General features: G+C 38.8%; 1 protein-coding gene across 1 annotated transcript in view; it reads left to right on the top strand.

The window, feature by feature from the left end:
* Window positions 1-3,583: 3,583 nt before the first annotated feature.
* LOC109944946 (uncharacterized) overlaps window positions 3,584-13,068 on the top strand; it is a 28,727-nt gene continuing 19,242 nt past the window's right edge. The window contains exons 1-3 of the mRNA XM_020550693.1: window positions 3,584-3,634; window positions 3,728-3,914; window positions 4,011-4,079. Of these exons, the coding sequence (XP_020406282.1) occupies window positions 3,584-3,634; window positions 3,728-3,914; window positions 4,011-4,079 (307 nt within the window). The remainder of the gene's footprint in view (window positions 3,635-3,727; window positions 3,915-4,010; window positions 4,080-13,068) is intronic.

Genomic DNA, 13,068 nt, shown 5'->3' with positions numbered 1-13,068 from the left:
ATTTCTATGGTTTCTTACTCTATTAAAGACATCTTTGCAAAGGCCTCTATAAAGAGTGTTTTTTGACCTTAGCATTCCATTTCTCATAGTTAAACTCTTCTCCTACTAGATTTGTGGGATCTTTAGGTTCGGGGAACCCTTGTGTGGCGGCTTTGTAGACACCAATGTCTATAGCCTCTAAATAAGCTTCCATACGAATTTTCCAATATGGAAAATCATCACCATCAAAAACGGGAGGAGGTCCATCCCCACCGGACATCGTTACTCTAGTGGTTAAGCTAATCTAAGAGAAACAAGGCTCTGATACCAATTGATAGGATCACGATGCCCAAGAGGGAGGGGGTGAATTAGGCTTTTCTAAAATTCAACAATAATTAAACCCTAAGGAAGAGCCCAACTTCACCCCAACAACTAGTAATAAGGGAATACTACAAGAATTACAACAATGCTAAGACAATATTTCAAATACTTGCTAAACAAATACACAATGTAAAATGCTTGAATTAAGTGCGGAATGTAAAGCAAGGTTTAGAAGACTCCTCCAATTTTTCTCGAGGTATCTAAGAGTTGACACTCTCCCCTAGACCTCGTTGGAGCACCCGCGTAAGGGTATCGCTCCCCCTTGGTCCTCGCAAGAACTAAGTGCTCACTATGACATGATTCTTTGCCACTCCGGCGCGGTGGATCCCTCACGACCGCTTACAATCTTGAGCTGGGTCACCAACAAGATCTCCAAGGTGATCACCGAGCTCCCAACGCCACCAAGCCATCTAGGTGATGTCGATCACCAAGAGTAACAAGTCGTAGACTTTCACTTGACCAAGAGAAGCCTAATGCATGCGGTGTGTGCTCTAGGTGGCTCTCGCTAGCACTAAGGAGGTCCAAATGTGGGATTAAGATTCTCTAATCACCTCACTAGGCTTTGTGGTGCTTGCAATGCTCTACCAATGTGTAGGAGTAAATGTGGGCAACAAGACAATCAATATGGTGGGTGGAGGGGGTATAAATAGCCCTCACCCACCAACTAGTCGTTACCAGAACTTTGCTGCGCATGGGCGCACTAGACAGTTCGGTGCGCCATCGGTGCGCCAACGGTGCGCCACCGGTGCTCCAACGGTCATCTCCAACGACTAGTTCTGACAGCTAGTCGTTGGGCAGATGGCACACCGGACAGTCCGGTGTGCTGTCCGGTGTGCCGGCTATAATTCAACTTCTGAACTTCGTGCTCTCGGGTTTCTGCGCAGGGGAGGGTCTTCCCTGGGCCAACCTGGCCCCACTGGCAGAGGGCGCACCGGACAGTTCGGTGCACACCGGACAGTTCGGTGCCCCTAGGTCAGAAACCCTAGTTTCTGTTTTCTACTGTTTTCAAATCGGTTTTCGTTCTAACTCTTGAGTATGTTCTAGAGTGACACCTAGCACTATATGTGAGTGTGAATATGCACCAACACTACACTAGAACTCTCTTGGTCAAACTACTCATCGACAAACCCTCTTTATAGTACGGCTAAAACAAAATAAAAGTCCTAACTCTATACCAAGTGTCCGCAACTCCTTGACACTCGTAATACGAAGACCTTCATCTTTTGTTTCGTCGTTTTAGCTGTCGCTTCAAGTTCTTATCTCCGGGATTTTTTTCACCGTTGTAGTACATTCTCCTGTAATGCAACCTAACTTACCATTTGTCTCTGCAAAACACACATTAGTCACATATAATATTATGTTGTCATTAATCACTAAAACCAACCAGGTGCCTAGATGCTTTCACACATTAAACGTGTCACACCTATATGCGTGGGCCAACTAATATAAAGCTCATTTTTCATGTAGTTTCATGTTATTTTATGACGTTGAAGCCATTGGCTTACCAAAATTAAAGAGTGTCTTTGTTAGAATAGTCGTTAAGTTTCCTAAACGCCATGATAGCCAACATTTCATTGTACAAGACATCACTATAAGTCGCTTCAACAAACATTAAAATTAAGTCAATGTAGTAATGTAAAAATATTACCTATACGACCTGCATTCTAAAATATCTAGGGATCAAGAATCGAAGCAATTTCATACATGATAATTTTCAGCGATTTGACACTTTACTCCAACAAGGATCTACATATACATTGTATGGAGTGGCCTTCTGTGTAAACTGGGGGGCATGGCAATTTCGAAATTTTGGACATAGCCTAGAATTGACACTAGCAACACATACTATTGTAGAGCCATTCAACATGCCAATTTAGTTCCCGTCGTATCCAAAACATCTTATGCCATTTCATGAGGTCGTCGAACAACCTCATAAGAGGTTTGTAGGTAACAACCCATCTTTCTTTATGGATTATACTTATACCGACTAACCATATAAATTATTCAAATTTAACTCATCTAATGTGAATGGCTCAGATGTAATTGGAATAGTTATTCATTTGGTTCCATTAGAGCACATCGGTAGACGGCCGTACAGAGAGACCATATGAATGGATTCCAGATCACTGATTCATAGCTACATTTTTTTTTAAAAAAATTACACATTTGTTAGATTTTATTCAAACAATAAATCATTTATTTATAGGTGGGATATAATTGCCGTAGGAATATGGTCTGACCTGTTGCAAAAAAATGCTCTACGGTGGGTGTTAGCTAGAGATAACAAAAGCATAATTATTGGAACTATGCTACATCGTAACAAGCTACACAGTAATTTCTCATGTACCTAAAATCTTTCGACATGTACTCAATTATCATGGTTATTAATAATTCTATAAATTCTATACTATACTATACTATACTTATAACAATATAGGATGCTTGCAAACCTTGGATCATAGCACTATTCATTTTGATTCAAATCATCACATGACACATTGGCTGCAGAGTGAGTGGTTCTTGCAATAAGTTAAAATTTATAATTAAGTAATCATTTTCTTACATATCATTTACTATAAATTGCAGCAATTCGGTGCTCCTTGATCCAAAATCCGAAGACTTCTTTAAACAACAGATATCAAGAGAGAAGACGAGCTTATTTGGCAACTGTGATACATGTCTTAGCTTGTTATATAGTGGGGATTTTATAATTATGTATCAAATCAACAGTCACAATGATTTGTAGCCTGGTCTAGATTATGTATGAAATAAAAATCATAGCTTTTCTCTTCATACATACGTATTGCTGTTATGATACCTTGCCCATACATTCGAAATAGAAATGCGAGTGCAATGGTTCAGAAGACGGAACACTAATTAAACTAACCACATGTCAATGCATTGTAATAAACAGAGAATGCAATATTTTCTTCTCAACTGTAAATTGTGAAGACGAAAAAAGAACACATCAGACATTGATATCTTCACTGACTATGAACATGTTTGTTATGTTACAACATTATGTGAACCTTAGTGTGCTAGAGAACTGTATAAATCATGTAAAATTGTGTGACAACAACAGATAGGTTTCTCGTAAAAAATGTGTGCAAACTGATACATGCTGACAATATGCATAGGATTGTGTGTGAAACTAACTAAACCATCTCATTGTCACTAGTAGATTTTCTGATGTGAAAACGAAGAACCAACAGAAACAAATCTAATGGGGCATAATGCTAGTCGCACACCATTCACATACATCTCAAACACCAGCATTACACGTAAAAGTTTGTTCACACGTGTCAATTAATGATTGAAACATAACCATGCGTGTGAATAGTAGGGGAACACTAATACAAAAAGTTACATTGTAGGTGATCAAAATGGATCAAACTCGCTTGTACCAATACTCGATGCTAATGAACGTAAGAGGCAAAGGGATAAGGAACACTATGCCACGATGTCCATTGAACAAAAGAATGAGAAAAATAGGAAGTGCAGTGAAGCACGTCAACGAAATAAAGGACTATCGATAAAGCCCGAGTCATCTATAGGTGATGCAAATTAAATTTCGTAATTGTTATACCTACATGTCCCTACAAATCATAGTTGACATGTACCTTTTCTATATTGGTAATTAAATGAAGAAGACATTAATACAAAGCAAACACATGAGGCGGTTAACCTTGAAATAAGTGGAGATGTGCATCTTGGTTCAGGTATTCTAACATTTTACTAAAAATTTCAAAAGATCCTATTGTCGATTTGTATGCATTAATCCTATATATTTTGGTTTTCATTGTGATTCACAGTTAGCTTTCCAGATAACTATAGCACCATTTGTGGCAGAACCTCCCAAGTTATTGGGCCCACATGCACCTGTTGTAACACCCCGGGTTCCACAAACAACCCGGAATGCTACTGAACTACACTTCTGACGTCCATATATAAAATTTCGACATCATCCCCTTTGCAAGATTACATAAATGAGGGGGCAACAGGGTATAAACATATATCATGACAAAAACATACTAAGTATTATTAATCGGCTAGCAAGGGAAGATAAACATACAACCTGAACTGAATTAACCAGTGCGTACGACTATATAAAAAAACAAACTTCCTTTGACAATAAGTTTCTAATTAAATCATGGCTGCGCCTGGGCAGCGTTATTGTGAGAGTGAAAGTGGACGTGCTGCTACTCCCCTCATTCCCAACATGTATCAAGTACCTGCATTGAGTAATGCAAGAGTGAGATGACACATCTCAGCAAGTAAAATAATATCAAACTGTTCAACCACATAAGAACATTGTTTTACCACCACTTGATTCCACAACCTTCTTATTACGAAGGTGCAGCACGTATACAACGTACAACACACCTAGTTAACACACCTCGCAGGTAGAAACCACAATAGTAACATAGTAATGTCACACTTCATATATTCCTCATGAGTGCAAATGTCTGCAAATGCAAGGATGACTTCTGCCTTCATACCTCTAAGGATATGAAGCCGCATCGTACCCCTCCTCGGGCAACGTACGATGCTAAAAATGTACCGGTACGGTCGGACCATAAGATCACGACATAACTTCAAAATGCAAGATGGATGATGCGATGTGTATGATATGCCTACAACACTTCATATAACGTGATTCAAAAAGACACTTCAACTTCATCCAAGATGGGAATCAACCACATATATCATTACCAAATTATGATCATCCACAATATTAGACAATTGAGAATTAATACTTTCAAACCAATAAACTTTATCATAGAATTCAATGATTAATATATTTAAAACTTATGCATACTCAATGACAGGGAATAGGATGCAAACCAAACGGTAGCAACCACCACTGTATTTACTTGCCTTCACCGGAAATTTGGAATGGTACTAAGTACGATCCGGAAGTCCACCACCTGTTTTTGACACACACCTTAGTGCACAAATTCACATAACAAACGCTAATAAACACGCCGCACCTACGCACAATTCCAACCCGTCGCGAGCAACAACTCTCCCATCACCACCAAATTGCAGCGGCGCTGGTTGATAATTTCATAACTTTAAAATTATAACAGCAGTGATATCAATAAAAAACTCCGGAAGCATCTACATAAAATTCCCCACAAGTTTTGTATTCCAAAGATAATTAAATTCCCACATCTACTTAGCCCAAAACCGTCCACAAGATACATCCTGCAATCTGTTTTTGGACAGCAACGTACCCGGATTCAAACAGCGATAGCTCCTAAATTATAACTCCGAATCAAGCACATAAGTACTCGTTGGAAAGGTATGACAAAGCTCTACATGATTATCATATTGATTATCACTAATTTCCCACGAAAAATCCCTAGAATCTCCTAATACTAATGTTGTTCGCCCACCTGCGGAAATCTGTTTTTTGGACAGCAACATACCCGGATTCAAACAGCGATATCTCCTAAATTATAACTCCGAATCGAGCGCATAAGTACTCGTTGGAAAGGTATGACAAAGCTCTACATGATTATCACAGTGATTACAGCTAATTACTGCCGCAAAACCCCAGAAACTGCCCACAATACTTCTGTCTGCCTGCCACCCAAAATCAGGACAACACTACCACCAATTCGCTTAGGGGAACGGTTAATCAAACGTAATCGCAGCAAAAATACAAAATAAATATAAGATCACCTTGAGTTATTCCTTCACCTCTTTGTTATTCCTCCACCAATTCTCCAATTAGAGGCTTGCACCACTCGATGGAGATCCCAAAGGAGAGGGGCTGCACCTTGGGAGGGGGATTGGGGAAGGGGGTGGCTAGGGTTTGATGGGGAGTGGGCGGCTGGAGCCAAGAGGAGAGGAATTGGGGCGGCTGCAAGAGTGGAAGAGAGGAAGAGAGAGGGGGCGGCCAAAGGGGTGGGGGAGTGAGAGGGAGGGGGCGGCTAGGGTTAAGGGGGGGAAACTAATGGGCTCCCCACCACCGGATCGAGATCCACGGCCCAAACTCGCTCTCACGTCTGCTCCCGACCCCAGCGCACAAGTCCAACAAGTATTCTACTGTTTTACTGGTGAATGCTTCCTAAAAAACTCCAACCCCAACTACACAGATCACGAAAGAAAAGGGAAAAATAAATTTAACTTCTTTACAGAAAATTGGGTATCACACTCTACCCCCCTTAAAAAGAATTCGACCTCGAATTCCGACGCTTCTATCGGAACAACAAAAGAAAGATTAATGAATCAACAAAACTCACACATAAAGAAAAGTTTGAGTACTTCTGCCGCATCAGCTCCTCAAGCTCCTAGGATTCTAAGATACGCAGCAGACGACACTCTAGAGTCTGGTCTTGCTACACAGGAATCGGCTCTAGCTCGATTTGATGGTCTGGATTCCGCAAATACTTCCTCAACATAAAGACATGGAATACATGGTGTACTCTGATCATAGATTCCGACAATTTCATGTGCTAAGCCCAGCTGCCAACTCGGCCAAGATAGTAGACGGTCCTATATACCTCGGACCAAGCTTTCCTGACACCAAATCAATCATTGACATATGCAAGTACTTCAAGGAATGTATATATGAATGCAAGGCATATAATGTTCCTATAGCCTAAACCAAACTTAGCCAAACAAGAGCAACTTCAAGAGAGCAACTTAATGCTTGCATAATTCTAGATAGTAGCACAACGGTTAATTGTTTTGCTCCTAACTCACAAAATATGCTTAGTAAACTAGGACTTTATGGAAATCTTATAAAGTCCACTATACCCTTGGTATTATCATCACAACAAGATTTGACACTTAGAAAGGTCAAACAATGCTAAACGTAAATTCTGTCCAGACTTGGACATAATTCAACTACTCAATTCAAAAATCCATAATTGGAGTCTCAATCATCCAATTCAGGTGCTCCCAGACTTTTTAGAAAGCTAGTAGAATTGTCTATAATTCATTTATAAACATATCAAGTTAATTCAATGCATATCAAGGTCAAAAGACACGAGAAAGGCTCTGCTGTCCAAATTTGGACAGATTCAGAGATCACACTTAAAACAACTGTAACTTAACTTATAGATCTCCAAAAAAAGTAATCCAAATTTTTTTGAAACTATTAAGAAAAGTACTACAACTTCTTTATAATTTATAATAAGTTATTCGAAGTTTAAATTGGGCAAACAAGGTCAGCTTCGAAATCTGTATAGAATATGCACAGATTTCAAGACTGGACTCGAGAAAATCATAACTCCCAAACTACTAGACCTATGGTCATGAAATTTTTACACAAGTAAGATAAAGAAGTTGGCTACAACTTTTATATATAACATCTCTACAGAAAAGATGGTTTACTTCATTGAACTAGCTGCATAACTAAAACTAGTCATGCAGTCCCAACAGCAAGCAATAGATTTTATCAGGTTCATTACTCTTCTAAGATTAAGCGTTTATTGAAAGACTAATAACTTTAGGTTCTTCATTACGAGACACCTAGAACAAATATAAGTATAGAAGCAATATGATAACTTTTTAAATCATTTAAGCCTAATCTCACATCATGCAAACAAGAATCAATTTAAGCAGGTTATGTCTGCCCATATATTCATCCAAGCACATTCTATACATTATATCATAACTCCCTGCAGCTAACAAAATTTTGCAAATATAAACTCATTGAAAAGATTATAACATTCCCTAGAACTTTTATTATAATGAGTGTCTCGGAATTGGTTTCCAAACTGATAAAACAATGCAACTCTTTTGTTGCAAAACTGATAGGATTGAAACAATGGACAACTAAAATTCAAAAACCTATAACTCCTGCTATACTCAACTTAAACTACAACGAACACGCGTTGGAAAAGTTTTGAAAATTGTCCACGACTTTTGCAATAAAGTTGCACCCAAATTTATCCTTATAGCCCTCAACTCTGCATGACCTACAGCTAAACTCAGCCTGAGATACTGCACATTAGAGATTCGACTTATATCCGGGCAACCACCTCTCCAAATCTATTTAATAGACAGTTACAAGTAAATACCCATTAAAAAGGTACTGAAAAGACCTACAAGTTTTGCTTAAATAGAATTCGCAAATTTGGGCTCTGCAACTATCAAAACGCGGTCGATTTATTGGTGATTATAACGACGCCTAAAGTTCAGACACAACAGTGCAACAACTTCAGAGCAACCTAACTCCAATTATATGCAATGAGAATTAGAAACCAATACTCTTTGAAAAGATCATGAAATTACTAAAACTTTCATAATCCACAAAGACCAAATTATACCGTCTTCAATGTCTACTCTTCCGTACAAAATTAAAGACTCACTCTGCTAAAGACACCAACAAGGATGTTTTAAGAAACCCATATCTCTCAAATGTTTGGACCAAACATGGTGATTAAGCATCCTATGGAAAGATGAAGAAACATACTACAAAACATTCTAGAAAAGTGAAGCCTGATTCAGCCTTCAACTAATTTAAAATGCCTCCCGAAACCAAACAACACATTATCAACAATAAAAAACAATATAAAATGAAACCCAAGTCATTGGCAGGTGCAATCAACACTAGGATTTTCCACTACCAAACTGGGATGCAACTCCACAAAGTCTTTAAATAACACTCTACCAAATAGGTTAGAACACTAAGCACAACAATCAATGAATTCAACAACCTCGTTTGTTAATGCCACTAAGGTCAAACATCCATGTATCGACAATGTATGAAACACCTGACATACCCGTCTCCAGCACTATAAAACATGGTTGTTATTACACTAGAATCCAACTACTAGAAATCTCCAAAACTATTCTGTTGACGTGAAGCAAATGGTGCTCATGTCATATAACATCTTTTTCTCCTCTCAAAAGAGATAAATTTTGCAATACTCATAAGGCAATGGAGGGATAACAACAAGAAAAACTAATGTACTTCTTGACATAGACTCATGCAAAAGCTTCATAAATATTACTTTCAACACTAAAATAATAACACAATACTATGCTCAACAGGAGTAATTGGACTTCAATAAGACAATCCACCTAACCAAACTACCTTGATTAACCTCACATACAACAATACCTCCTATTATTGCACTTGAACAATTTGTACCTCGTGATGTCATAGGATGACTTCAAAGTAGTAGACATACATGATCTATCAAACCATCATTCATATAAAAAATCTCCATCTGATGCAACAACCACATCATTATAGAGATAGATGACTAACAAACATAAGCAACTTCCAGTTAAACATTGACTTTGTTTAAGATAAAGCGGTCCAAATAATAATTCAACAAGCATGCATAGAGAACTGATCATATAAAAAAACTACCATATATCATCGGCGATTAAAAACAATATAAAATGGGTTGTCCATATCGTCCACATGACTAGCCTCCAACAAATAAAAATTATGCATAACCTTTTTGGCTATAGAAACAAACCATAGAAGGAAAACATGCATGCCTCTTCAACTATAATATAGACATAAAATCCACTTGAAATCACCCTATTTATTATTAAAGATAAGGTTGCACACAATAAGAAAACCTATCATGTAAACATGGTTGAACTTATCTATCCACGTCATCTTACAAATTCACTTGAGTTCTACCAGTCTCAAGATTTCATAGACAGTACAACATTGCCTTTGCTCTATGGAGACAAACCTATTGTACTCTAAGATCAAGTTGGCAAGTAGCCACACTAGCCAAAAAAAGGTGAGGTGTAAAGCACTGCACCCATGGAAATATTACATTGATAAGTTGGGTTGTAACCCAACAGTCAATCAAACTCAACAACACCATAAAACTACATTGTATAGTGTTTTCACACTACACCAAGTCGGATTAGATCCTCTATACACAAGCTCAAAAAACAATCGGTCCTACAAGTACTAGAACCCAAGAATCCTTTTGGAAAAAAAAACATCCACAGTCAAGCATACAGAAATGTATGATAGTAATAGCTCAGAGATTAGTAAACATTGCATCCAAAAAAAACATCATGACGATATGTATATAAAACAAGTACATTAGTAGCTTCACTTGCATAATAATTTCAATAACAACCACATCAAGAAACCGATATTAAATAGAAGTAACATATCATATCAAGCATTACGTCGTTAACGACATACCCCATCAAACCATAAAGGGATTTGGAGAAAGGAAATTCTAGTCATCTATACAATAAAATACTAATATGAAAGATATATGAACCCATACCCTTCCTATATGTGCAAGTGTGTCAAATTTATCTTCAAATTGCGTAGAATCTAAATCCTATCCTCTGATACCAACTGTAACACCCCGGGTTCCACAAACAACCTGGAATGCTACTGAACTACACTTCTGACGTCCATATATAAAATTTTGACATCATCCCCTTTGCAAGATTACATAAATGAGGGGGCAACAGGGTATAAACATATATCATGACAAAAACATACTAAGTATTATTAATCGGCTAGCAAGGGAAGATAAACATACAACCTGAACTGAATTAACCAGTGCGTACGACTATATAAAAAACAAACTTCCTTTGACAATAAGTTTCTAATTAAATCATGGCTGCGCCTGGGCAGCGTTATTGTGAGAGTGAAAGTGGACGTGCTGCTACTCCCCTCATTCCCAACATGTATCAAGTACCTGCATTAAGTAATGCAAGAGTGAGATGACACATCTCAGCAAGTAAAATAATATCAAACTGTTCAACCACATAAGAACATTGTTTTACCACCACTTGATTCCACAACCTTCTTATTACGAAGGTGCAGCACGTATACAACGTACAACACACCTAGTTAACACACCTCGCAGGTAGAAACCACAATAGTAACATAGTAATGTCACACTTCATATATTCCTCATGAGTGCAAATGTCTGCAAATGCAAGGATGACTTCTGCCTTCATACCTCTAAGGATATGAAGCCGCATCGTACCCCTCCTCGGGCAACGTACGATGCTAAAAATGTACCGGTACGGTCGGACCATAAGATCACGACATAACTTCAAAATGCAAGATGGATGATGCGATGTGTATGATATGCCTACAACACTTCATATAACGTGATTCAAAAAGACACTTCAACTTCATCCAAGATGGGAATCAACCACATATATCATTACCAAATTATGATCATCCACAATATTAGACAATTGAGAATTAATACTTTCAAACCAATAAACTTCATCATAGAATTCAATGATTAATATATTTAAAACTTATGCATACTCAATGACAGGGAATAGGATGCAAACCAAACGGTAGCAACCACCACTGTATTTACTTGCCTTCACCGGAAATTTGGAATGGTACTAAGTACGATCCGGAAGTCCACCACCTGTTTTTGACACACACCTTAGTGCACAAATTCACATAACAAACGCTAATAAACACGCCGCACCTACGCACAATTCCAACCCGTCGCGAGCAACAACTCTCCCCATCACCACCAAATTGCAGCGGCGCTGGTTGATAATTTCATAACTTTAAAATTATAACAGCAGTGATATCAATAAAAAACTCCGGAAGCATCTACATAAAATTCCCCACAAGTTTTGTATTCCAAAGATAATTAAATTCCCACATCTACTTAGCCCAAAACCGTCCACAAGATACATCCTGCAATCTGTTTTTGGACAGCAACGTACCCGGATTCAAACAGCGATAGCTCCTAAATTATAACTCCGAATCAAGCACATAAGTACTCGTTGGAAAGGTATGACAAAGCTATACATGATTATCATATTGATTATCACTAATTTCCCACGAAAAATCCCCAGAATCTCCTAATACTAATGCTGTTCGCCCGCCTGTGGAAATCTGTTTTTTGGACAGCAACATACCCGGATTCAAACAGCGATATCTCCTAAATTATAACTCCGAATCGAGCGCATAAGTACTCGTTGGAAAGGTATGACAAAGCTCTACATGATTATCATAGTGATTACAGCTAATTACTGCCACAAAACCCCAGAAACTGCCCACAATACTTCTGTCCGCCTGCCACCCAAAATCAGGACAACACTACCACCAATTCGCTTAGGGGAACGGTTAATCAAACGTAATCGCAGCAAAAATACAAAATAAATATAAGATCACCTTGAGTTATTCCTTCACCTCTTTGTTATTCCTCCACCAATTCTCCAATTAGAGGCTTGCACCACTCGATGGAGATCCCAAAGGAGAGGGGCTGCACCTTGGGAGGGGGATTGGGGAAGGGGGTGGCTAGGGTTTGATGGGGAGTGGGCGGCTGCAACCAAGAGGAGAGGAATTGGGGCGGCTGCAAGAGTGGAAGAGAGAAAGAGAGAGGGGGCGGCCAAAGGGGTGGGGGAGTGAGAGGGAGGGGCGGCTAGGGTTAAGGGGGGAAACTAATGGGCTCCCTACCGCCGGATCGAGATCCACGGCCCAAACTCGCTCTCACGTCTGCTCCCGACCCCAGCGCACAAGTCCAACAAGTATTCTACTATTTTACTGGTGAATGCTTCCTAAAAAACTCCAACCCCAACTACACAGATCACGAAAGAAAAGGGAAAAATAAATTTAACTTCTTTTCAGAAAATTAGGTATCACACCTGTCCTTGTCTCAAAGACCTCAGACGGCTATGCATGTGCACCAGATAACTTAACAGGATCTGTCCGAGTGCCCCAAGGACCTCGGATAAACCACTTACAACCAGAACCGCGGGATTAAGTAA

The sequence above is a fragment of the Zea mays genome, chromosome 3 (genome assembly GCF_902167145.1).
Source record: "Zea mays cultivar B73 chromosome 3, Zm-B73-REFERENCE-NAM-5.0, whole genome shotgun sequence".
NCBI classification, from domain to species: domain Eukaryota; kingdom Viridiplantae; phylum Streptophyta; class Magnoliopsida; order Poales; family Poaceae; genus Zea; species Zea mays.
This window is presented reverse-complemented; position numbering and strand designations above follow the sequence as displayed.